The sequence below is a fragment of the Mustela lutreola genome, chromosome 11 (genome assembly GCF_030435805.1).
Source record: "Mustela lutreola isolate mMusLut2 chromosome 11, mMusLut2.pri, whole genome shotgun sequence".
NCBI classification, from domain to species: Eukaryota; Metazoa; Chordata; class Mammalia; order Carnivora; family Mustelidae; genus Mustela; species Mustela lutreola.
The window spans coordinates 26,665,139-26,690,786 of NC_081300.1; the positions used below are offsets into that span (position 1 = coordinate 26,665,139).

The window sequence follows — 25,648 nt, forward strand, 5'->3', positions numbered from 1 at the left end:
GAAATAACTTTTACCCCTGAGCTAAAAACTGTCTATGCATATGTTTTTTAAGAGTCCTGCCTATCATTGTTTTTTTGAATTTATAGACTGATTCTTGTTTTAAAACAATAAACATTTCCTTATCTTGGAGGTAAGATTTTTTTTTCCTAAGGAGGAAAAAAAGAATTTTCTGAATGTATGTAATCTTGTTATGTCAGATTGATAAAACAGTGATCTAAGAAATGCTCTTTTAGACTTGGAGGTGGAAAGTTAGAAAATCCACATCAACATATAGTCTGCCAAATGAAAGTGGAAAAAATTAATCATTTCCAGTAATGACCTTTAATTGAAAACTTTCAGTGTTGCAGTGTCTAAGGCAATGCAGTGACATTCAGAAGCTTCCTTAATTTTTATTAATTGTTTTATAATTTGAAAATATACATAAAAATAGAAATTCTGCGGAAGTTCATTTGTTTGGAATCCTGCTATCGAGAAACCTGTTTACATTTGGGGATTGAGAATTAAAAATCCTCAGGAGGCCAAAGAGATCTCAAATCCATATTTCAAAGCACATATTCTTAACATCTGCAAACCAGTCTGTGTATACTTGATTTTATATACAGTTGATTAGATGATTTCTAAGCCATCAACTTATTGTTAAGTAGAAATGAATTGACAACATAAGAGAGATTAGAGGGGCTGTGCTAGCAAAAATAGATACAAGAGGTCAAAAAATGTTATTCCCAAACCTCTTGGTATATTGAAACTGATAGCCCTTAGTAGTGAGGGAGTTGCTGTTATAGCATGGCCCAAGTATTGATGCTTAAAAAAGAACCCAAGAAACAACCATGATGTATATATTCTGTTTAAGGAGATACATTGTAATATAGTTTTGTAGTTTGGAATTATTTCTATTCAAAATGGTTATAATAAAAATATTTTAGCATTTAAAATGGCCAACTATGGCATCTGAAAAACAAGAGTATACACAATACTAAAGTTCTCTGTGACTAAGGTTTTACTCTAACAAATAGATAACCCCATAATTCAAAAACTAACAGAACTCTCTGTTCTCCTCCCTTAAATAGCTATTATGATTTGCTTTCACAGGTTGTCTTTTTTTCTTCTTTTCAGTTGTATTTTTCCTTCTTCTTTTTTTTTTTTAAGATTTATTTATTTATTTGACAGACAGAGATCACAAGTAGGCAGAGAGGCAGACAGAGAGAGAGGAGGAAGCAGGCCCCCTGCTGAGCAGAGAGCCCGATGTGGGGCTTGATCCCAGGACCCTGGGATCATGACCTGAGCCGAAAGCAGAGGCTTTAACCCACTCAGCCACTCAGGCGCCCCTTCTTTTTTTTTTTTTAAAGATTTTTTTTTTTATTTATTTCTTTGACAGAGAGAGATCACAAGTAGGCAGAGAGGCAGGCAGAGAGAGAGGAGGAAGCAGGCTCCCTGCTGAGCAGAGAGCCTGATGCGGGACTCGATCCCAGGACCCTGAGATCATGACCTGAGTGGAAGGCAGCGGCTTAACCCACTGAGCCACCCAGGCGCCCATCCCTTCTTTTTTTTTTTTAAAGAGAACTTTGGAAGATGAAATCCTTTGGGAATTTTCTATTTAAGAAATTTGTCTTTATTTAGCTTGTACAAAAGAATATATATAAAGCATTAAGGTGTAAAAAAATCAGTGAAATGAACACTTGTGAAACCACTACCTACTTTTGTTTTTTGTGTTTGTTTTGTTTGAGCTGAGATCCAGGCCCACCCTGGTGTTCCTCCCATCCCTCCACTGCCTAGTTTTTTTAAAAGGAACATTGCCAATATCTTCAAGCCATCTCCTTGCTTTTTCTGAGTTAAATCACTATTCTGAATTTATATTTCTCTCCTTTGCTTGTTTTACCATGTATGTATTTTAAAAAAGTAATGTTTGATTTGCTTTTGAAATTTATGTGATGATTTATATTCTTTTGTGACTGGCTCTTATAATCATTGTATGTTGATACATCTAGCTGTTTGGTATTTTGTGAAATACCTTCAGAGTATTTTGAGTCTTTAATTCCTTAAAACTTACTCATTGTGCTTTTCAGATTGCAAAAGTAATTTATGCTAGTAATTGAAAATTCAGACATCATGGAAATATAACAAAGGGAAGGTCCCTCCTAACGTCCTATATTACCCAGCTGGAGTTGTAGCGTAGTAAATTGTTTTTCTGTATATGTTGTCATCTGTCTTTTCCTGTTCATTAAAAGAGCTTTTTCCAACTGCAGAATCACTGTGCCACGTTTCTAGTGAGAGAGGATACTGTTTTACTTGTATCCTCTGCCAATAGCACCTCCTGGAGTTCTGCATCATGATGATCTTTCTTAACAGTGTTTCTTGGAAATACATTAGAGATTTGTGGGTTAAATAGATCTTATTATATCTTGTACCATCATTTAACCAGTATTCCGTTGGTGGACATTTTTGTTTTTTATTTATTTGAAAGTATTTTAGTACCCAGCATGGTCGGTCATTATTCTTGCAGTTTTTAAAACATTGCTGCTATTAGAATTTTTGCCTATGTGCTTCTGAATACCTAGCTGCTGAGCGTTTTTGAGCATATTTGTGAAATATTATGCCACTGTGAAGTCAGTACAAGTACTTAATATTTTGATATTCAGCTTTTGTTTCAGCAGTTGCTTCAGAAACCTTATGCCTAACATTTATAATCCAGCAGGGTATGATTATATTATTTTTCTATACCCTCATCAGCATTGGTCTTTTAATTTATCATTGGCCTTTTAATCTTGAAACAGTGAGACTTAGTAAGAATTAACATTTTTCATATTCTTAAATTCCTGAATATTAGGAAATAACTCATTAAGCTTTTTGGGTGCAGTTAAACAGGTTTAAAGTGATGTGCAGTTGATGGAAAGCCATTAAAATAGAACCTCACTTCTAAGGAGTTTGGATAAATTCAGATACTATACGCATCATTTTTATTAACACAGCTAATGGGTATGTAATGATGATTTAATTTGGGTATGGTCATGTAGTCTAATTGTGGAGAAGCCAGAGATATGAGATAGCCATTAGGAAGTTGGTTATCTATTTGGGGAGATAGTATTAACGTGAGAGCCAGGTAGCCATGAGCTATGTACCTGTATGATGAAGAACTATAAATTGTGTATCTGAAACTCATACTGTATCAGCCTCAGGATCGGCAAAGTCAGTCAAGACTTTTTGGAGTAGGAGTCAGATGTGAAGGAGCTTTGAAGTATGAATTTGTCTACTTTGAATGGATGGCATTTATAGGAGAGGAAACCCCAAGAAAGGGGAGAACTGTGAATAGTCGCAGTAGCAGAAATGGAAGTGGCATAGTTGTGGGATCTGACCGAGGAAACTGTTTTGAGTAAAGAGTAAGACTTGGGGAGACACTGGAAATGTGGAAATGGGGAAATGTAGGTTTGCTAGGGAAGAGGAGGGGCCTTTGTTATGGAGGTGCTCACAGGTAAAGGAGCTTAGACTGGGTTCATTCTGAAGTAGGAAGCTGCTGAGCATTTGTGAGCAGCGGAAGGGTGGTGAGAGTGAGGCTAAGGATGACCAGCTCCGTACCGTGTTCTGACGGGAGACCGGAGAGAGGCAACTTTGCTCTTCATTTCATTACAGCAATTACTTGTAATAGTTCTGAGTAGGCTGGTGGTAGTGAAAACGGAGAGGAAGCAGCCGAAAAGAAAATTTTAGAAAGCAGGACTTAATAACTGAAAGGATATAGCGGATGAAGAAGAGGACTGGGGTGAAGGAAATGAATGATTTCCAGTGATGGGGAAATTGGTAACTATTCTCCTGTTTGAAAGTTCTGAATTAAAGTCACTGTTTTTATGAGAAGCATGAAACCTCAGTGCTCTGCTCTCCCCACATGATCTTTGCAGCTGTTGTATAGGGAAGAAAGTCCTTTCATATTAACCTTCACTGATGATTAATAATACAGTGATGGTTTCTGTCTAGATGAAATTCTTTCAAATGACTCCGGTTTCTGAGTGAATTCCATTAAATTAGAAAAATTTGGGTGTGTATATAGGATTATCATTTGAAAAGTGTTCATATAAAACAATGTTCAATGATAATTATTTGTAAACAACTGAATATGGGAATATAGGATCACTCGTGTTTATTGAAAGCATTCCATGTGCCTGTTCCAGTGTGTTAAGAAACGAGTTATCAAAAACAAGCTTATTTACAAATATAGAACAGAACTTTTTGTATTTATTTCTTTTATTATAACTGTATGAGAATATTGTTTTTGTGTGTATTTTTATTTATACATGTTTGAGGATTGTTTCCCCACTTTACTTTGGATGCAGAGATATGATGGGAAAGGGAATAAATTATAAGAGTATTATTGATTGGCAGCAATGGAACAGTTGATTGGTGGGTGGTAGAGATCTTAGATGATGCAGTATAATAAACTATTCATTTTATTAGCTAAGGATAGAGATCTTAGATGATGCAGTATAATAAACTTTTATTTATTCATTGTTACATTATGAATTATTATATTTACAGATTAGCTAGACTGAGCCATGCTAATTCACAAAACTGCCTATATAACATCTTGATTTAACTCTTCCCTGAGTGGGTCATTTTATAAACTCCTGTTAACTAGGCACTCATTGCTAGGAAGCATTCTTGACTAAATGTAAACCAATTTATTAAAAGGTGTCCGTATAACTTTCTGTGGTGGGGGAGATTTGGAAGTTTCCTGTTTTACTAACAATAGTTAACATTTTTAGGCATATTAAAATATTTTCTACTTGAATATCTTACCAAGAGAAAGTCATTATTATTGAATAGTTGGCAAAATGCTTCTGTTGGACTGTATTTCTTTCTTTCTTTCCTTTTTTTTTTTTTTTTTTTTTTTAACTTTGGCTGTCTTTAAAGGCAGACTTTTTTTTTTTAATAGAGGTTTATTTTCTAATTTTTTTAAAAGATTTTATTTATTTATTTGACAGACAGAGATCACAATCAGGTGGAGAGGCAGGCAGAGAGAGAAGGGGGATGCAGGCTTCTTGCTGAGCAGAGAGCCCGAGTGGGCTCTAGCCTGTGGGGCTCGATCCCAGGATCCTGAGATCATGACCTGGGCTGAAGGCAGAGGCTTAACCCACCGAGCCACCCAGGCGCCCCTATTTTCTAATATATTTTTAAATATTTTATTTGACAGAGAGAGGGGGAGTAGCAGAGGGAGAGGGAGCAGAAGGCAAATGCTTTACGACTGAACCACCCAGGTGCCCCTAAAAGCAGATACATTTCTCTCTCTCTCTCTCTCCCTCTTTTTAAAATTAACATATAACGTATTATTTGCTTCAGGGGTACAGGTCTGTGAATCGTCAGGCTTACACACCTCACAGCACTCACCATAGCACATGCCCTCCCCAGTGTCCATAACCCAGCCACCGTCTCCATACCCCCTCCCCCCCACCAGCAGCCCTCAGTTTCTTTTGTGAGATTAAGAGTCTCTTATGGTTTGTCTCCCTCCCGATCCCATCTTGTTTCATTTTTTACTTTCCTACCCTCCAAGCCCCCACTTTGCCTGTCAGATTCCTCATATCAGTGAGATAATATGATAATTGTCATTCTCTGATTGACTCATTTCGTGTAGCATAATGCCCTCTAGTTCCAACCACGTCATTGCAAATGGCAAGATTTCATTTCCTTTGATGGCTGCATAGTATTCTGTTATATATATATACCACATCTTTACCCATTCATCTGTTGATGGATATCTAGTAGGTTCTGTAGTTTGGCTATTGTGGACATTGCTGCTATAAATATTCGGGTGCACGTGCTCCTTCAGATCACTTCTTTGTGTCTTTAGGGTAAATACCCAGTAGTGCAATTGCTGGGTCATAGGATTGCTCTATTATCAACTTTGTGAGGAACCTCCATGCTGTTTTCCAGAGTGGCTACACCAGCTTGCATTCCCACCAACAGTGTAGGAGTGTTCCCCTTTCTCCACATCTTTGCCCACTTCTGTTGTTTCCTGACTTGTTAATTTTAGCCATTCTGATTGGTGTGAGGTGGTATCTCATTGTGATTTTGATTTGTAATTCCGTGATGCCAAGTGATATCAAGCCCTTTTTCATGTGTCTGTTGGCTATTTGGTTTTCTTCTTTGCAGAAATGTCTATTCATGTCCTCTGCCCATTTCTTGATTGGATTATTCTTTGGGTGCTGAGTTTGATAAGTTCTTTATAGATTTTGGACACTAGCCCTTTATCTGATAAATGCCATTTGCAAATATCTTCTCCCATTCTGTCAGATGTCTTTTGGTTTTGTTGACTGTTTTCTTTGCTGTGCAGAAGCTTTTGATCTTGATGGAGTCCCAAAAGTTCATTTTTGCCCTTGCTTCCCTTGCCTTTGGTGATGTTTCTAGGAAGAAGTTGCTGCAGCTGAGGTCGAAGAGGTTGCTGCCTGTGTTCTCCTCAAGGGTTTTGATGGATTTCTTTCTCACACTGAAGTCTTTCATCCATTTTGAGTCTTTTTGTGTGTGTGGTGTAAGGAAATGGTCCAGTCTCATTTTTCTGCATGTGGCTGTCCAATTTTCCCAGCACCATTTCTTGAAGAGACTGTCTTTTATCCATTGGACATTTTCTTCTGCTTTGTTGAAGATTAGTTGACCATAGAGTTGGGGTTCTATTTCTGGGCTCTCTGTTCTGTTCCATTGATCTATATTTCTGTTTTTGTGCCAGTACCATACTGTCTTGGTGATGACAGCTTTGTAATAGAGCTTGAGGTCTGGTACTGTGATGCCACCAACTTTTGCTTTCTTTTTCAATATTCCTCTGGCTATTCGAGGTCTTTTCTGGTTCCATATAAATTTTAGGGTTATTTGTTCCATTTCTTTGAAAAAATGGATGGTATTTTGATAGGAATTGCATTAAATATGTAGATTGCTTTAGGTAGCATAGACATTTTCACAATATTTGTTCTTCCAATCCATGAGCATGGAACATTTTTCCATTTCTTTGTGTCTTCCTCCATTTCTTTCATGAGTGCTTTATAGTTTCTTAGTACAGATTCTTTGCCTCTTTGGTTAGGTTTATTCCTAGGTATCTTATGGTTTTGGGTGCAGTTGTAAATGGGATGGACTCCTTAATTTCTCTTTCTTCTGTCTTGTTGGTGTATAGAAATGCAACTGATTTCTGTGCATTGATTTTATATCCTGACACTTCACTGAATTCTGTATGAGTTCTAGCAGTTTTGAAGTGGAGTCTTTTGGGTTTTCCACATAAAGTATCATATCGTCTGCAAAGAGTGATAGTTTGACAACTTCTTTGCCAATTTGGATGCCTTTAATTTCTTTTTGTTGTCTGATTGCCGAGGCTAGGACTTCTAGTACTATGTTGAATAGCAGTAGTGATAATGGACATCCCTGCCATGTTCTGACCTTAGTGGAAAAGCTCTCAGTTTTTCTCCATTGAGAATGATACTCACTGTGAGTTTTTCATATATGTCTTTGATGATATTGAGGTATGTACTCTCTATCCCTATACTTCGGAGAATTTTGAATCAAGAAAGGATGCTGTTCTTTGTCAAATGCTTCTTCAGCATCTATTGAGAGATTCATATGGTTCTTGTTCTTTCTTTTATTAATGTATTGTATCACATTGATTTGCAGATGTTGAACCAGCCATGCAGCCCTGGAATAAATCCCACTTGGTCATGGTGAATAATCCTTTTAATGTTCTGTTGGATCCTATCAGCTAGTATTTTGTGAGAATTTTTGCATCTGTGTTCATCAAGGATATTGGTCTGTAATTCTCTTTTTTGATGGGGTCTTTGTCTAGTTTTGGGATCAAGGTAATGCTGGCTCATAAAGTGAGTTTGGAAGTTTTCCTTCCATTTCTATTTTTTGGAACAGTTTCAGGAGAATAGGTATTAGTTCTTCTTTAAATGTTTGGTAGAATTCCCCTGGGAAGCCATCTGGCCCCAAGCTCTTGTTTGTGGGGAGATTTTTGATGACTGCTTCGGTCTCCTTACTGATTATGGGTCTGTTCAGATTTTCTATTTCTTCCTGGTTCAGTTTTGGTAGTTTATATGTCTCTGGGAATGCATCTATGTCTTCCAGATTGTCAAATTTGCTGGCGTATAGTTGCTCATAATATGTTCTTGTAATTGTATTTCTTTGGTGTTGGTTGTGATCTCTCCTCTTTCATTCATGATTTTATTTATTTGGGTCCTTTTTTCTTTTTGATAAGTCTGGCCAGGGGTTTATCAATCTTACTAATTCTTTCAAAGAACCAGCTCCTAGTTTCATTGATTTGTTCTATTGTTTGTTCTTTGTTTTTTGGGTTTTTTTGTTTGTTTGTTTGTTTCTATTTCATTGACTTCTGCTCTGATCTTTATTAATTCTCTTCTCCTGCTGGGTTTAGGCTTTCTTTGCTATTCTTTCTCCAGCTCCTTTAGGTGTAGGGTTATATTGTGTATTTCAGACCTTTCTTGTTTGTTGAGAAAGGCTTGTATCACTACATTTTTTCCTCTCAGGACTGCCTTTGCTGTGTCCCACAGATTTTGAACCGTTGTGTTTTCATTATCATTTGCTTCCATGAATTTTTTCAATTTTTAAATTTCCTGGTTGACCCATTTATTCTTTAGTAGGATGCGCCTTTAGCCTCCATGTATTTGGGTTCTTTCCAGATTTCCTCTTGTGATTGAGTTCTAGCTTCAGAGCATATTGTGGTTGAAAATATGTAGGGAATGATCCCAGTCTTTTGGTACTGGTTGAGACCTGATTTGTGACCCAGGATGTGATCACTTCTGGAGAATGTTCCATGCGCACTAGAGAAGAATATGTATTCTGTTGCTTTGGGATGGAATGTTCTGAAGTATCTGTGATGTCCATCTGGTCCAGTGTGTCATTTAAGGCCTTTATTTTTTGGTTGATCTTTTGCTTGGATGATCTATCCATTTCAGTGAGGGGGGGTGTTAAAGTGCCCTACTATTACTATGTTATTGTCGATGTGTTTCTTTGCTTTTGTTATTAATTGGTTTATATAGTTGATTGCTCCCATGTTAGGAGCATAGATACTTAAAGTTGTTAGATCTTCTTGTTGGACAGACCCTTTGAGTATGATATAGTGTCCTTCCTCATCTCTTATTATAGCCTTTGGCTTAAAATCTAATTTATCTGTTATAAGGATATCTACCCCAGCTTTCTTTGGATGTCCATTAGTATGGTACATTGTTTTCCACCCCCTCACTTTAAATCTGAAGGTGTCTTTGGGTCTAAAATGAGTTTCTTGTAGATAACATATTAAGGGTGTGTGTGTTTTTTTTTTTTAAGATTTTATTTATTTATTTGACACAGAGAGAGAGATCACAAGTAGGCAGAGAGGCAGGCAGAGCGGGGGAAGCAGGCTGAGCAGAGAGTCCGATGCGGGGCTTGATCCCAAGACCCTGAGACTATGACCTGGGCCGAAGGTAGAGGCCTAACCCACTGAGCCACCCAGGCGCCCCAAGGGTTTTTTTTTTTTTTTTATCCCTTGTGAAACCCTGTGTCTTTTGATTTGGGCATTTAGCCCATTTACATTCAGGGTAACTATTGAAAGATATGAATTTAGTGCCATTGTATTGCCTGTAAAGTGACTGTTACTGTATATTGTCTCTGTTCCTTTCTGGTCTACTACTTTTAGGCTCTCTCTTTGCTTAGAGGACTCCTTTCAATATTTCCTGTAAGGCTGCTTTGGTGTTTACAAATTCTTTTAGTTTTTGTTTGTCCTGGAAGCTTTTTATCTCTACTTCTATTTTCAGTGGTAGCCTAGCTGGATATAGTATTCTTGGCTGCATGTTTTTCTCATTTAGTGCTCTGAATATATCATGCCAGTTCTTTCTGGCCTGCCAGATCTCTGTGGAGAAGTCTGTTACCAATCTAATATTTTTACCATTGTATGTTACAGATTTCTTATCCTGAGCTTAAAAGCAGACATTTTTGATTAGGACTTCTGGAACTGAAAATACATCACATATGTATAGGGCTATATTGTTTTCAGAATGATTTCACATATGTTATTGCATTTGATCCACAAAACAGCCTTTATTTTTAAATTAAAAAAGATTTTTTTGTGTTTGTGTGAGCTGGGAGGAGGAGGAGAGGGAGAGAGAATTTTTTAAAAAGTATTTTAGTTATTTAAGAGAGAGCAAGTGAAAGAGAAAGAGCCCAGCAGGGAAGGAGGGGCCAAGTGAGAGGGAGAAGCTGACTTCCTACTGAGCGGGGAGCCCAATGCAGGGCTCAGTCCCAGGACTCTGAGATCATGATCTGAGCTGAAGGCAGATACTTAACCATCTGAGCCACCCAGGCACCCTGAGAGAGAATCTTAAGACTCTGCACTGAGTGCTGAGCCTGATGCAGGACTTGATCTCATGATCCTGAGATCATGACCCCACAAAATAACCTTTAAAAGGCAGATGAGGGGTGCCTGGGTGGCTCAGTTGGTTAAATGTCTGGCTCTTGATTTTGGCTCAGGTCATGATTTCAGGGTCCTGAAATTGAGCCCTGCATCAGGCTCCATGCTTAGTGCAGAGTCTGCATGTCCCTTTCCCCCCACCACCCCGCCCCCCCAACTGTTCTTGAGTGTATGTGGGGCTTTTTCTCTCTCAAATAAATAAAATCTTAAAAATAAAGCAGATGAGCAAACCATTTTAATTGAGGAGTAAAGAAGGACTTTGGAGCTCTTATGTGAATTTCCTATCCCTCAAATAATAACCAGTAGGGCTAAGATGAGGATACAGTAATATTCTGGTCCACTTATGTTTAAAGGGTTGAAAGAACCAATATCCACAAGTCTAGAAGAATCATATTATGTCATATCAGCAGGACTCATCAATTAGTAATTATAAGTGAAGCTATCTATAATGATAGAACTTGGAATTTTTAAGATTAATACTTAAATTAACTTCATGAGGCTGTGGCATAGTTTTGCTATTGCTGTATAATATATATATCATTCCAAAGTACAGTGGTGTAAAATAGCCATCTTACTATGTTCGTGGACTTTCCCTGTTAGGAATTGGAAGTTCCAACAGTGTGTAGATAGCTTGTCTCCAGCTGAGTATGTCTGCGGTCTTAGCTAAGAACACTTAGGGGCTGGGGGTGACTTGATGTCTAGAAAAGGGATTATCTGACATCTGGCATCTTCACTCATGTGTGGTGTCTGTGCTACCTTTGGCTTGGACTCAGCTTGGCTATTGGCTTAGAGTACCTATATAAGGCTTTTTCCTTTGGTCTGGTTTGCGCTTCTTTAGAGCGTGAGAGCTGAGAGCTGGGTCTCAAGAGAGTGTCCCCAGAGAGCAGGGGAAAACTGCATGGTGCTTTTGTGTCCTGGCCTTGCAAGTTACATAGCATCACTTACGCTATGTAATTGATGCATAACATCGATTAAAGCAGTTGCAAAGGACCACTCAAGTTCAAAGGGAGGGTGATAAAGACCCCACTGATTCATTGAAAGAATGTCAAGGTTATAAGAAGGGCTGATGGGAAATATTGTTGTAGCTGTCTTTGAAAAATAGAATCTACCTTATGGAGGATTGTTTAAAAAGGAAAGGGTTTGAATAAATTCATATCTGATTCATGTCCCTGAGTCATGGTCTTTTTCTGTTGTCATTTGCTACTGTTAACATAAAAAGTGTTCATGGAGTCTGTGTAGAATTGGTTTTCTGATCCCAAGTTGGAGACACGAATGAGAAGAAAATACCTGCATCTTTCTGCTTTATATCTTGCCATTCTTTTTTCTGATCTGTATTAAAATGACAGTCTAGCTAATAGGTGTTTAAATTTTTAAAAAAATATTTATTTATTTGAGAAAGAGAGCAAGAGAGGGAGAGGCCTCATGGCATGTTTAGTGCGCTTAAAATTGTCTTATATAAAAATTGTCAGTTAATACAAATTGGATTTTATTAGCACTTTTTTGTTTTTGTTGCTTTAAGTTCCTGGATTTCAGTTATGGTACACAGTGATAAAGCATCCTTCCCCCCCCCCCCCCACCGCCCCAAAGAAACACTAGTTATTTGGTATTCTATTTTGAACAGAAAATTTAGCATCAAATAAATAAGTTCAAAACTATGTCAGAAAAATTAAAGCTTCTGTAAAAATATGTTAAGATATAAACTGCTAACATTAGGCTGCAAGTCCTGTAAATTGTACATAAATGTTGGCATATGCTGACTATGGAAGCCTTCCAGGTTCAATGTAAGTTTCATGGTATATGGGTTCTTTTCTGGGTGGGTTGACTTCAGCCACGCAGGCAAGAGCTCAAATACTGGTATTTACACTGGATGATTTGACCCAAGGTCCTGCATGCACCCAGCTTTCCAGTAGTATCTAACTAACATTTTTTGTGCACAAGGAATGAATTTATCTCTAGGGAGATCTGTGGTAATTAAGCTCGTCAGAATGAAGCAAGAATCACAGCTCTTGGGCAGGTAATTTATTTATGGTTTTGCTACTGTGGTATCTTTTCCTTCTGTGTATCTTAAAAATCCTGCCTTTCAGTGCCACAACTTTTGCTTTATTTTTATTTTTTAAAAAAGATTTTATTTACTTGAGAAAGAGAGGGAGAAGCAGACTCCCTGCCGAGCAGAGAGCCCAGCATGGGGCTCCATCCCAGTTCATAACCTGAGCTGAAAGCAGGTCTTAACTGACTGAGCCACCCAGGCACACCGCTATTGCTTTACACAGTTATCTTTTTAAAGACATCATAAGAAAAGAACAGCATATTCTTTTATCTTTACCACTTACTGTTTAGAGTGGTTTTCATTCCTGAAAATTTGGTTTAGAATTTGATATTTCTTTTTATCCTGACAGTTTCCTTTTTTGTTAGTTGTATTGTGTATTTGCTTTCACAAGTTCTCTTGGCCTTCGTTTAGCTAAACGTCATTATTTAACCCTGTTTTTGAAGGGTATTGAATTTTCCAGTGACAGTTTTTTTCCTCTCACCGCTTTAAAGACAACCTCTGACTTAACATTGCCTTTATTCATATTGTTTTTCCCTTGTATGTAATGTTTCTTTTTCCCTGACTGCTCACAAGATTTTGTAGTCAGTATTGGTTTACAGTAGTTTGATTTTGATGTGACTAGGTATCTTTCTTTGTATTTGCTTGAGCTTTGATCTGAAAGGGCTCTCCCTTACCTCTTGGGTTAATCAGTATTCTTTCATTATTTCTGAAACCTTTTGTTTTTTAAGTGCCCTGTTCTCTCCTTCTGGGACTCCATTTGTACCTATGTAAGACATTCGGAGGTTTCTGATTAGATAGACTGAGTGCTTATACCATTAGCTCCAATTTAAAATGCAGAGTGTTCACCTCTAATCTCAAAGGTGACAGTTAAGAGGTTATTGGTGACCTTAACTGTGGGTAGAGAGTGGGAAATGACCTTAACTGTGGGTAGAGAGTGGAAAGTGAAATCTGTTATAAGGAAGAGTTGAGGGGTGAAGAGAATTGAAGAAATGGGGAAACTTACTGCTGTAGCTGTGTGTTTGTGTGTGTTTTCTTGTGTTTTTTTTTGCCCCATCCCTATGTTTGTGACTTAGCATTTTGTTTCAGTTTTAGGCTTTTACCACATTCCTCTTTCTCCCCTCCTTTTTTTTTAGTTTTCGGAAAATACCAGCCAGTTTATGACACAATTTCTAGGCACATAATTGGTGTAATAAACAGTGCTTAAAGAAGAGTGTTTTACTCAAGGAGTTAATGTTTTTCTTGATTTGGTGTGACTTGTGGATGGAAGACCTCTGACATTGGATATTTAACTGGCATCTTGTTTACTTTTCTTTATGTATCAGGAAAACTGTGGCCAGTAACACACACAAGAGGCATTTTGCCTTGTGAGTTGTTGCAATACTTGTTGGAAGCACAAGGTCTCTATATTGACTTTTGCTTTATTTTGTTTTAATGAGTGCTAGAACATCATTGAATAATACTTTTATCAGGATAAATGTGCTATAAAGTTCTTTGTGAAGTAAGTAGATCGCAGTTTTTAATAACATAGTTAAGGATGACTTCATTAGGCAATTTTTTAAACTTCTATATATAATTAATTATGTATCTTCATTTGATCAACTTGGAAGTTTTAAGTTAAAAAAATTTTTTTTTGTGGTTAGCGTGCTTGTATTAAGTTTAAAGTTTTATATGAATGTTTTGTGTAGCTGAATATAAAGTGTTGAAAACGAAACAAAGAAAACAAACAAAAGACCACCTAAATCTGGTATAGAGTTCTAGGCAGAGTTTTTGACTTCCTCAGGTTTTCATTTGATAATGCTGTAGTCAAGGATGAAATGAACAGTTTCAAAACAGAACAGAACAGAAAAAGAATTTTGAACATTTGTGTTACATTTTGACTATGTTACAAGTAGTGTTTTAGAATAAAAACTGCTGAAAATTGAGCCTGTTTTAGAGTGACTTTGCTTTCATGATTCCAAGATGACTCTGCATTTTACTACTTCTTTATTTTGGAGTATTTTAACCATAAAAAATTGCAGAATTTGGCAGACTCTTGATCAGAAATGCATTGTTATTGCACATGGTTATATCCTTGGGTGTGTTACCTTTTGGATATTGGATATTGGATATTGGATATTGGAATGTTCTTTTTTTTCCCTCCCCAGTTCAAAGCAGTATTCAACGATTTCAAGAGAAGTTTTTTATTTTTGCTCTGACACCTCAGCAAGTTAGAGAGATATGCATATCCAGGTAAGAGGAATGTTTGGAATATGTTTCTTCATGAATGTTGGTGTATTAATCTGCTAGGGCTGCCGTTACAAAGCGACTGTGTCGCTTAAACAGCAGAAATTTATTTTCTCAAAATTCAGGAGGCTTGAAGTCCAAGATGAAGGTGTCAACAGATTTGGTGTGTCCTGAGGCCTCTCTTTCTTGGCTTATAGAGGCTGCCTTCTTGCCTCACTTGATCTTTCTTCTGTGTGCCTGTGTATTCCTGGTGTCTTTCTCTTATGAGGACACTACTTGTATTGGATTAGGGCCCCACCCGTACAACCTTATTTAATTGTAATTACCTCTTTAAAGTTTCCATCTTCACATAAGGTCAGATTGGGGGGTCGGGTCTTCAACCTGAAATTTGGGGAGACACAGTTCAGTCCATAATAGTTGGACTATTGTTCCTTAAGAAAACATAGTATAATTGACTAAAGTTAGCCAAATACTTAATAAATACTCTGTATTAGAAAACAGTTTAAAACCCTAGCTTACTTTTTTTTTTTTTGACTTTTTGGCAATAACTTTTAATGAAAATTTTATTCCAAATATAGCAACATAAAAAAGAATTTGTGACAACAGCCCAAAGATAGGATGTCTATAAATTTTATCATTCAAACTGAGGCACTTTAAGAGTTAAAGTAGACATCATGTTCTTAGCCCAGAAAAATTAATAAACTGGCACTGTTCTGAGGTATGTGGTCACCAAGACTATAAAATTAGTAGAAATCTAAAAACAATTATGGAAAGTACTCTTCGCTTTGCCTTTTAGAAAAATTGGAGGAACAAAATAGACACATTTATAAAGAGCAAATGAGCTAAGATGTAAGACGAAAGAAAAGGAAATAGTGTATACTTTTCCAGTTAAAAATATAGTCCTCTTTGGTGTTAATAATGTGCATGTGACTCTTTAAAATTGCATTCTTAAAAGATTTAGTAAAAACAAATTTGGGCTGTAGGAGGTTAAATGATTTTTCTGGGACTGTAGAGTTAAAAGTAGAAGATTGAGCAGAGGAGAGGTCTTTGCCTCCTTTCAGCTGTTCATTTGAATGCTCCTCCTCTATGAGCAGTACAAGGATTAGTCCAAAAGATCCAATACCCAAAATAATAGGAGTTTCAGAAAACAGAAAATCCAGAGGAGCAAATTATCAAAGATGTAAAATGAATGTAGCCTGATGTGGTTCATTTTCACCAGGAGCAAGACATTGCAGTGAGTTTTTATAAATTTGGAAGTACTTTCAATCTTGGGGATAGTAATAAACCAACTAACAAATAAATAGAACAAATTGAAATTTTAAAATAACTTATATTATTAAAATTATATTTTATATCCAAAACCTTATCATTAATTTTAAGTCTTGTTTGTTATTCAGTGATGATCCCTTGCTTGAGGTCGTTTACTCTGTATTAGGTACAAATTACTATATTACATAGTACAGCTTCTCTTGCTAATGAACCAGTTCATATACATAAAATGGTCTTGGCATTGCACGGTGTCAGATGAAGAGATCCAATTTTAGTAATTACAAATAACTGATTTATAGGAGGATGAGATTACTATTAACGTTGGTGGTCTGGGAAGGCTTCAAGAATGTTGCGTGGATCTTTGAGGGAAGGAGATTATTTAGAGTGTGTCAGATATAAAGATACAGATTTCAAGGTACATTTGTAAGTGAACAAAACCAAACCATCAAAATGTGAATAACTTACCAGTTGCCCTAAAAAGGTAGATGTGTGTGTAATTTGCTTAAGTGTCTAAAATATGTCTAGACAGATCCGATCAGCTGCCTCTGTACAGGGGAATGGATGGCCAGGGCCAGAGTTGGGACTGTGTTTTCACTTTATATCCTTTTTATATGTTTTTGAAGTTTGAACTATGTGAATTATATTAAGTAGTCCAAATATGAATGACTAAAATTTAAATCTCATCTAAACATTTTGATCATGTTCTAGAACTGGATGGTAGTGTGGTTGTATAACAGTGTGAGTATACTTAATGCCACAGAACTATACACTTAAAGAAGTTAACATGATAAATTTTGTGTATCTTATGTATAAAAATTAAAAAAAAATAGAAGGCTATTTGTAGGTCTCCTTCCAAAGAAGACAAAGTAAATCACATACACATATAGACAAAGCCAGAGTCATATTAAATAATACAAAATCTTCTCCCTAATGAGTAGAAGTGAAAGTTTGGTACCCATTACCCAACTTCAGTAATTATCAACACTTAGGCAGTTTGGATGTAACCCCCCCACCTTTTTCCTGAAATATATTTTTTAAAGATATTACTTATGAGAGAACGTGCATCAGCAGTGGGGAGGGGCAAAGGAAAAAGCAGACTCATTGCTGAGCAGGGAGCCAAGGACATGGGGCTGAATCCCAGCACCCCAGGATCGTGACCTGAGCTGAAGGCAGACACTTAACTGACTGAGCCACCCAGGTGCCCTTTTTCTAAAATATTTTAAAGGAAATCAACAAGCATCATATAATTTCAGCTGGAAATACCTCAAGATGGATCTTTAATTAGTTCTTAATATAATCACAATAAAATAATAATTCCTTAATATAAAACAGTGACTAGCCCATATTCAGATTTTCTTAGTTGTTTCTAAGAAAATTTAAATTTTCATTTATTTAAACATGGTCCATGTAATTACTTTTTATTTATCTCCCAAGATTTTTTTAAAAACTTTACTTTGAAGTAATTATAGATTTATAGAAAAGTTATGAAAATAGATATACTTTTTACCCAGCTTCAACTTGCATAACCATAGTCAGTTATCAAAACCAAGAAATTAACCTTGGTATGGTACTGTTAACCAAACTATAGGTTTTACTCAGATTTCACAAGTTTTTTTTGCTAATGAACTTTTATTCCTAGATTCAATTCAAGATCCCCAAACCTTTAATTGTTAGTTTCATGTTAGTCTCTTTCAGTCTGTGACAGTTTCTTAGATCTCCTTGTCTTTCATAACTTTTGATAGTTTTGAAGAGTCCTGGCCAGGTATTTTGTAAAATACTGGGTTTGTCTGATATTTTTTCATGAGTTTAAGCATTTTTGGCAAGAATACCTCGAGTTATATGCCATTCTTAGTGTATCATGTTATTGATCACTACATAGTATTGATCACTTGGTTAAGGTACTCTCTACTAGATTTTGGCACTATAGGGTTGTGTTTTTTTCCTTCGTTAGTGATAAATATCTTGGGGGAGATACTTGGAGACAAGGCACATATTCTGTTCCTCTTCAAATTTTTGCCTACTGATTTAGCATTCACTGATGGATCTTTTCCTTCAGAAGTTGCTTTGTCATAAACACTCTTGTATTCTAGTGATTTTCTGATGTCCTTATTTTTTTTCACATTAGAGTTATTTTGTAAGGAAGAGCTGTCCCTTCTCCCCCATTTACTTATTCAGTCATTTACTTGTATCTGCGTAGGCTCTTGAGTAATCTGGATTATAATGCAGTGCTGTGATAATTTTAATTCATGTTGTTTAGACTGGTCTACCTCTGGCTATTGGCTGATCTTTCATTTGGCTCCTGTGCCAAACCGTCTCCGACGGTTCCTGAGCACTGCTTTACTTTTTGGCACCAAAGGGTGCTCTAGGTTCATTTTGTAATTTCTCTGTCCCAGTTCCGGAATCGATCACTTCTCCAAAGAGTTCTGTTTCTGTTCTTAGAATATTTCTTACCGCTCTTCTTGAAAAAAAACGGTTCCTTTACTTCATAGCATATTACATGTGCTGGATTTGGATCCAGAGGTACTTCTTGTGATGTCATTTAACTTCTGTGCCTGTGGTTCTCATGCTTTGCTGCATATTAGAATCAACTGAGAGCTTTTAGGAATCTGAATACCCATGTTTCGTTCATACCAATTCAGTTAGAATTCTGAGGATGGAACCCAGTTTGTAAAGCTCCCCAGGTGTTCCCAGTCTCTGACAAATTAGAGAACTCCTGCTGTGCATCCATCTTCTCCCCTCATCTCATGGTAGTAAGGTCTAAATGAGGCTCATACACATTCAGGTTCAGATTGTTTTGTTCTTTTCTTATTACGTCTTGTGAAGATTTATCATTGAGTTTAGTTCTCTTCTTGGTTTTAGCACTCCACTTCCATCTGCTACTAGTGCCTCCCTAATCATCCCGTCTCAGCTTCTCACACTGACTTCTCTTGTGGGTTCCCAGGAATCAGTCTGTGATTCCTTTCTCACTACTCTCTGATAGTTTTCGTGAATGTGCATTGTTATTTTTATGTTGCTGGCTGCAAGATCTCCACTTTGCTCTAGAGTCCATATTCACTGTCCCTGCCTCGATGACGCACAGGTACATCAAACAGCACATTCAGAATTGAACTTTCGTTCTGCCCAAACTTGCTTGTTTATTTTTTGTTCTTTCATTTATTCATTTAGCTTCATGGCATGTATTTATTTGCTGCCTATTATGATCCAGGCAGTGTTCCCAGTACCAGGGGTGCAAAGGTGAAAAAATAAACTGGCTTCAAGGAGACTTGTGCTTGGTATATTTCTTCCCACTACCCATTTCGTTAATGGTGTGGGATTTGTGCAGACACAGAGCCCCCTTTGTATTATCCCACACCTCATCCACCACGTCCTGTCGGTTTGCTACACTCTACTGATCCTTCTTCTATGTCTCTTTCACGATTTAAAACATGATGCAACTCTGTCCTTTAGGGAGCTAGCATGGTCTTTGGAATAATACCAAAAGGAATGTGAATACTGGCCCAACCACTTAGGCCTGTCTCTGTGCCCCTGGGTAAGTTACTAAAGCCCATTGAATCTTATTTACCCAATGTAACATAGGAAAAATAATCACCACCTCAGTCAGTGGCTGGGGCATTAAGTGTCATAACTTGCTTTACTTCTTACCCTGGTGAGTGGCCTTATCCCCATTCCAAAACCTGGGCCCCACCCTAGACGCTGCCCTATTTATCCTGCCTCTGTATCTAGTCAGTCACTGAATTCTGTTTTATGCCTAAATACCACTCAGTGATGTTTACCTTTAAGTAGCCTTCGAGCCCTCATCTTTTGCTGATACAATTGCAGTGGTCCCCTAACTCTTCTGCTAACCATGAGAGCGTTCTAAAGCCCATTCGGTGTTTTCTCTCTTGTGTTTAAAACCCTGAAGTGATAGCTCGTGAAGTCCACACTCTGTTGCCTGGCAGTTCTCTTCAACATCTTGTTCTACTCATTTTCTGTCACATTGCATCTCCTGTCACTCTACTCTTCCCCAGCAACTGGCCTGTCACAGCTTTGTCCCTTTGCATATTCTCTTCCTCCCCATTCTGTTTGGCAAACTTGAAGTGTATTTTAGGGCCAGTTCTAGTCTTAGCTTCTCTGTGATGCCTTTCCAGATTTCCCCAAACACACACTTTGTCTCACTGTACTACATACTTACTTTCTTTTAAAGCTTCATTGCATTTATTTGACTACTTGAATTTACAAACTCGATGACAACATCATCTTACTCCTTTTTATATTCTCAAAGCCTGTCACAGTGCCTGACATACAGCCTGCTTTATATTTGATGAATGAGATGAACATGTGAAAGTTCCTAGAAATGGTGACTGGCAGAAATTTGAATGTCAGAAGATGCTTACTCAATTACTCCTCATGTTTGTGGACATATATAGTACATTGCATTCCCCAGTTTATGTTCATTTCTCTTACTGGCATAAAGTATAAATCCTTAGGCAAGCTCTTTAAAACCCTTTACATCATTTTCCCAGCTATCTTTTTAGTATGTCTTTTACCATTGCTCTTTTTTCAGATTATGTTTCCCAACCCAACAAGATTCTGTTAGGTTTCTCTGGTTGATCTTCCCCCTTCCCTTTTGCTGAGAATCTGCACTGGTGAAGTCACTGTTAATGGTGAAATTGGGTCTAAGTAGATACAGGCAGAACCATTGCTGTACAAACCTAACTTTATAGTTTGACTGAACTGTGATAAATGCCTTGAACTTTTTTTTTTTTAGATTTTATTTATTTATTTCACAGACAGCACAAGTTGGCAGATAGGCAGGCAGAGAGAGAGGAGGAAGCAGGCTCCCTGCTGAGCAGAGAGCCTGAAGCGGGGCTCCATCCCAGGACTCTGGAATCATGACCTGAGCCGGAGGCAGAGGCTTTAACCCACTGAGCCACCCACACGCCCCAATGCCTTGAACTTTTAAGACAAAGTAAAACTTGCATCTTTTCTGTAGCACCTGTTTTTTGGTAAAGTACCGTAGCATTTGTCACATTTTATTTTAGTAGCATGTATCTGTTACCTACTAGCATGAGATCTTTGAGAGCAAATACTGTGTCTTTGTTGCTGAACCAGCACCCAGACTGAAACGTTTTTTGATTTATATGAGGGGAATGATATGGGTTACTCACAAGAGGTCAGTGTTGTCTAGAGCATGGGGATATTTTGAATAGACATTTGAGAAGGTGGAGGCTACCGGCGAGGGAAAGTAAAAGCAGAGTTAATAATCATAGCAGCTGGCTGCCCACCCTGGCTGAGTGAGCACTTTATACTTCCAGGCACTTTACATGTATCGTTAACACATCTAATCATTGCAACAGCTTCATAATTTTCCATCTTTAATAGATGTAGAAACAGAGGCACAGGGAGGTTAAATAGTTTGCCCGAGGGGCGCCTGGGTGGCTCAGTGGGTTAAGCCACTGCCTTCGGCTCAGGTCAGATCTCAGGGTCCTGGGATCGAGTCCCGCATCGGGCTCTCTGCTCAGCAGGGAGCCTACTTCCTCCTCCTCTCTCTCTCTGCCTGCCTCTCTGCCTACTTGTGATCTCTCTCTCTGTCAAATAAATAAATGAAATCTTTAAAAAAAAAAAAAATAGTTTGCCCGAGGTCCTACAGTTTGGGACTGTAGAACCCAAGCTGGTCACTGTGGTGCTTTATTGCCTTCCAGTGAACATAGTGACAGAAGACTGGCCCAGTTAGAGCAAAGTGAGGGCAAAATGTACTCTTAAGAAAGGACTGTTTTCTAGTACTCTTCTCCTTGATGGAGTCCAAGATTGATGATAATTGCTAAGGACAATACTTCTACACTATAACGTGCATTCATGTCACTTGGGGAGCTCGATAAAGTGCAGATTCTAATTTTGTATGTCTGCAGTGGGGTCTGAGATTCTGCATATCTGACAAGCTCCCAAGCAATCACAGTGCTGCTTCACTGTGGGCTCCTTAGTGACAAGGCTTTGGAATGTTCAGTGCCAAAAATATTTTATATGGGACTCTATTAGGTTCTCATGTAGAAATTCTAAGAGGTTCTGTGTCCTTATTTGGATACTTAATTATGAAGTTGCCATGGTATAGAGATGCTGAGACTCTAGGCACTCGTTCTTCCATTTTGGTTCTATATTAGAATCACATACTATAAAAGCTAAAGCTCGGTCTGCATTCCAGACCAATAGTCTAGTGAATGAGTTCTTACGTATTTTTTTTTTAAAGTCACATAATTAAAATGCTCAGCCAAGGGAGCACCTGGGTGGCTCAGGGGTTAGGCCTCTGCCTTTAGCTCAGGTCATGGTCTCAGGGTCCTGGGATCGAGCCCGCGTCAGGCTCCCTGCCCATCAGGGAGCCTGCCTCACCCTCTCTCTGCCTGCCTCTCTGCCTACTTGTGATCTCTCTCTCTCTCTGTCAAATAAATAAATAAAATCTTTAAAAATAAAATAAAATACCCAGCCAAAGTAAGAACGATTATGAGCAAACAAATTAATTTATTAATCTCCTTTAGAACCGAGGGTACTTCTTTTCATGTTAACCAAATCTGTTGCCTATTGAAATAAATACTGCATCATGAAAGTTCCTGTGAATTGAAAATACCTTAAAATTGCCATAAAGACATGACTAAATGTTAAGTAAATGAGGGGTTCTCATCACTATAGTGTTTTGATTAAGTCTTGTGCTATTGGTAGGGGAGTATTAATCTTTAGGAATAAGATAAAAAATACTAACAATGCTTTTGTGCGAAAGTTCCTGTGAATTCTCATTGTGCCTTCTCAACCCAGTTTCTTTGTCTTTCCAACAGGGATTTTTTGCCAGGTGGTAGGAGAGATTATACAGTCCAGGTTCAGCTGAGGTGAGTTTGAAATTTTCTGTTAATTTTATACTTGCTATCTATGTGCATATAGTCATGAACTTGAAATATGTAAATATGTTTGGGTACACTCTTTAAGAACAATTTTCTTTTTTTCTTTTCTTTAATACAGACTTTGCCTGGCAGAGACAAGTTGCCCTCAAGAAGACAACTATCCCAATAGTCTATGTATAAAAGTAAATGGGAAGCTGTTTCCTTTGCCTGTAAGTTGCTTTTTCTTTACCAGGCTTGCATGTAAGTTTAGTCTGAATACTCACAAGGCAAAGAAACAATGACAACTCCGTACCAATGAGCAGACTTATTATCCACGTTAAATACTTTGTTCCACTAGAGGGATTCATGACTCCTTGGAGAAGTGGCTGATTCTAGGTCTGGGGGAGATGGAAAAGGTGAGCCTGGAATGCCTTGTGTCAGGAAGCAGGGGCGCTGTGAAAGACTCTTAGGATCGTATCAAATGATATAATAACAGGGCATGACTTGCATAGATAGGGCAGCATGTTGTGGTAGTTATCTGAATTAGCTAGGCCTTCTCCATGGAGTAGATGGTAAAAGGTGGAGGCTGCTGAGAGCGACTGGATGTGGAGAGCAAGGATTCCAAGTTTGGGTCATGATGTGCACACCTGGGTGGGTGGATGCAACGGTATTTGATTGACAGCCCTTTGTTAAAGCAGTGAAGCAGTATGGCGGCTTCAGCACTTACGATACACACACGCATGCACACACACACACACACACGCACACATAGTGTGTACAGCCTGTTTCTGGCCTGATAGATAATTCTGGACTCTTCAGATCCTTTTAGTCTCATCTTAAAATAACATTGAATTATTGAACTGGATTGTATATCTGTCTCCACTGAGGCTTGGAATAAGTCAGTAATTAGTGCAACCGTGTAGAAGGCTGGCGAAGCCACAGTCGGAAAAGTAGGAGAGCATGGCCTGTTTGTCAAGCCTTGCAAAGTGGAGGTGCATTTCATCCACAATATGCTGCGAGAAACAGTAATTTCATGAGGATGCTAAGTTGCCATTTCAGCAGCAGAGACTACAGAGAAGGAGGTGCTGGGGTACGGAGGAGCTGTTTAGTATCCCTGCTGAGCACAAGGCTTGGCTCTGGAATAAGTATATTAACAACACACATGAATAGCTGAGCAGACTGGACAATGTGGTCTAAGGACTCTGGGCTCTACCAGAACCAGATGGTTGTCTTGATCACCACCCCCACGACCCCCGCCCGCCAAAAGGTGAAGACAGCCCATGGCCAAAGCCAATCCCTTGTAGTCAAATATCTGACTTGATTGTTAGGAGTCCTGTTTTGTCTCTTGATAGCCTGTGGATTTAGAGACCCGAGAAGTACCTAATTCATGAATTTTAAAGAGCTTGAGCAATACTGCACTGTTGCTGCTTGGCTCTTTTTGAAAGATGTCTGTGGGGCTGAGTCATTTGAGATAGTCCTTTGGGAATGAACGAGGAAATTGCAGAGATGGAGTAGATGTTGGTCAGGAGAAATGCTTACATGGCCCCATGCTTGTTCAAGACCCAGGTGGGACATTTTATTTCTCAGGTTTCTGGCAATGAGCAACAGTAGATTCTTAGGGACTGTCTTTTGTCTGGATAGATCATACAAAGATCTGAATGAAGGGAAGAGGCAATTTTCCTTGCAACTGAAGGCCACCCAATGTCAGTGGATGGCCACATGTGTGATGAGGGAATCCCAGGAAAATCACAGATTGTGGAATGCCTCTACACACTTTCAGTGACCATTCATACCCAGTTTTCTTTGTCTGAGACCTGTTAAAATTTCCTTGACCTTCATTTTTGTTCCTTTTTAACCCTCTCACCACCCTTGGAAGATCTAACTGTGAAGATCTTTTTGGTATCTAGGCCTACCTTGAAGACCTGTCCAGTATCATGCGGCTGTGCTAATGATGGGGACTATCTGAAATGTGTGAGGTTCTACCTAAACTTTGGCATTGCTGCAGAAAATATGGTGGTTACAGGTTCCACAAAATACTCCAAATGGAGCAGTGTTATTCTTTGGGATGGCATTTTCATCCATGAGCTCTATCTATGGAAATCTCTGAATGTGTCACTCTTCAGTCCTTTTGAGAGCGAAGAAATTAGGCAGTTGAGTACTTTTTCTGGTAGAAAGAAACTGTTGGTTTCTTTCCCAAAGCACCAACTAAACCTTCAGTGCTTATATTAGACTGTTTGTGAATATATCAGTTACTGTTTAGTGAGTCTGGTCCTTGCCTCTGGAGCCAGGGGCCTTCAGTGGCCCCAGGGGCTTTGTGAAGGAGGTGAAAATAGGGAGCCTTAGGACAAAGGGAAAGATAGATTTCAAAAACAGAAAGCAGTGGGGGCTTGGGTGGGGGGGCTTTCCTGACCTAATCAGGCCATCCCAGAGATCAAATGCCAGACTTTCCCAAAGAGGCTTTTTGGCTTTGTGACCTTCTGTGGAACAGCTGATGTAAATTTACATGCAACTGATAGAAAACTCCTTAAACCACTTCTTGATCCACAATTGCTACTGATTGGGGTAATGAAATATAGAGCCTTTACTAGCATGAAGCAGGCTTATGAAAATCATGGGAGTATACTGCAGCCTCAGAAGAGGAAACTTTACTGACCTTTTAGAAATTAATATGTTGAACTCCTTACCAGCATGGAGATTCTCAGGGACTTTGTTCCAGTTGTAAGAAACATTGACAGGTCACAGAGAAGTTTGACATGTGATCCTTGCCCATGATCCTAGTTTATTGCACAGCAAATCCTAGAGAATAAGCTTGACACAGTCATGGAATTTCCCATGAGAACTATGAAT

General features: G+C 38.3%; 1 protein-coding gene across 8 annotated transcripts in view; it reads left to right on the forward strand.

Moving 5' to 3' along the window:
• Window positions 1–25,648, forward strand: part of PIAS2 (protein inhibitor of activated STAT 2) — a 90,694-nt gene that overhangs the window by 24,671 nt on the left and 40,375 nt on the right. For all 8 annotated transcript variants that reach the window (XR_009345746.1, XM_059138779.1, XM_059138785.1 and 5 more), the window contains 3 exons: window positions 14,609–14,693; window positions 22,760–22,810; window positions 22,941–23,031. Coding sequence is in view for 7 of the 8 variants with exons in the window: in XM_059138779.1 (XP_058994762.1) it covers window positions 14,609–14,693; window positions 22,760–22,810; window positions 22,941–23,031 (227 nt within the window). In the remaining variant the exon portion in view is untranslated. The remainder of the gene's footprint in view (window positions 1–14,608; window positions 14,694–22,759; window positions 22,811–22,940; window positions 23,032–25,648) is intronic.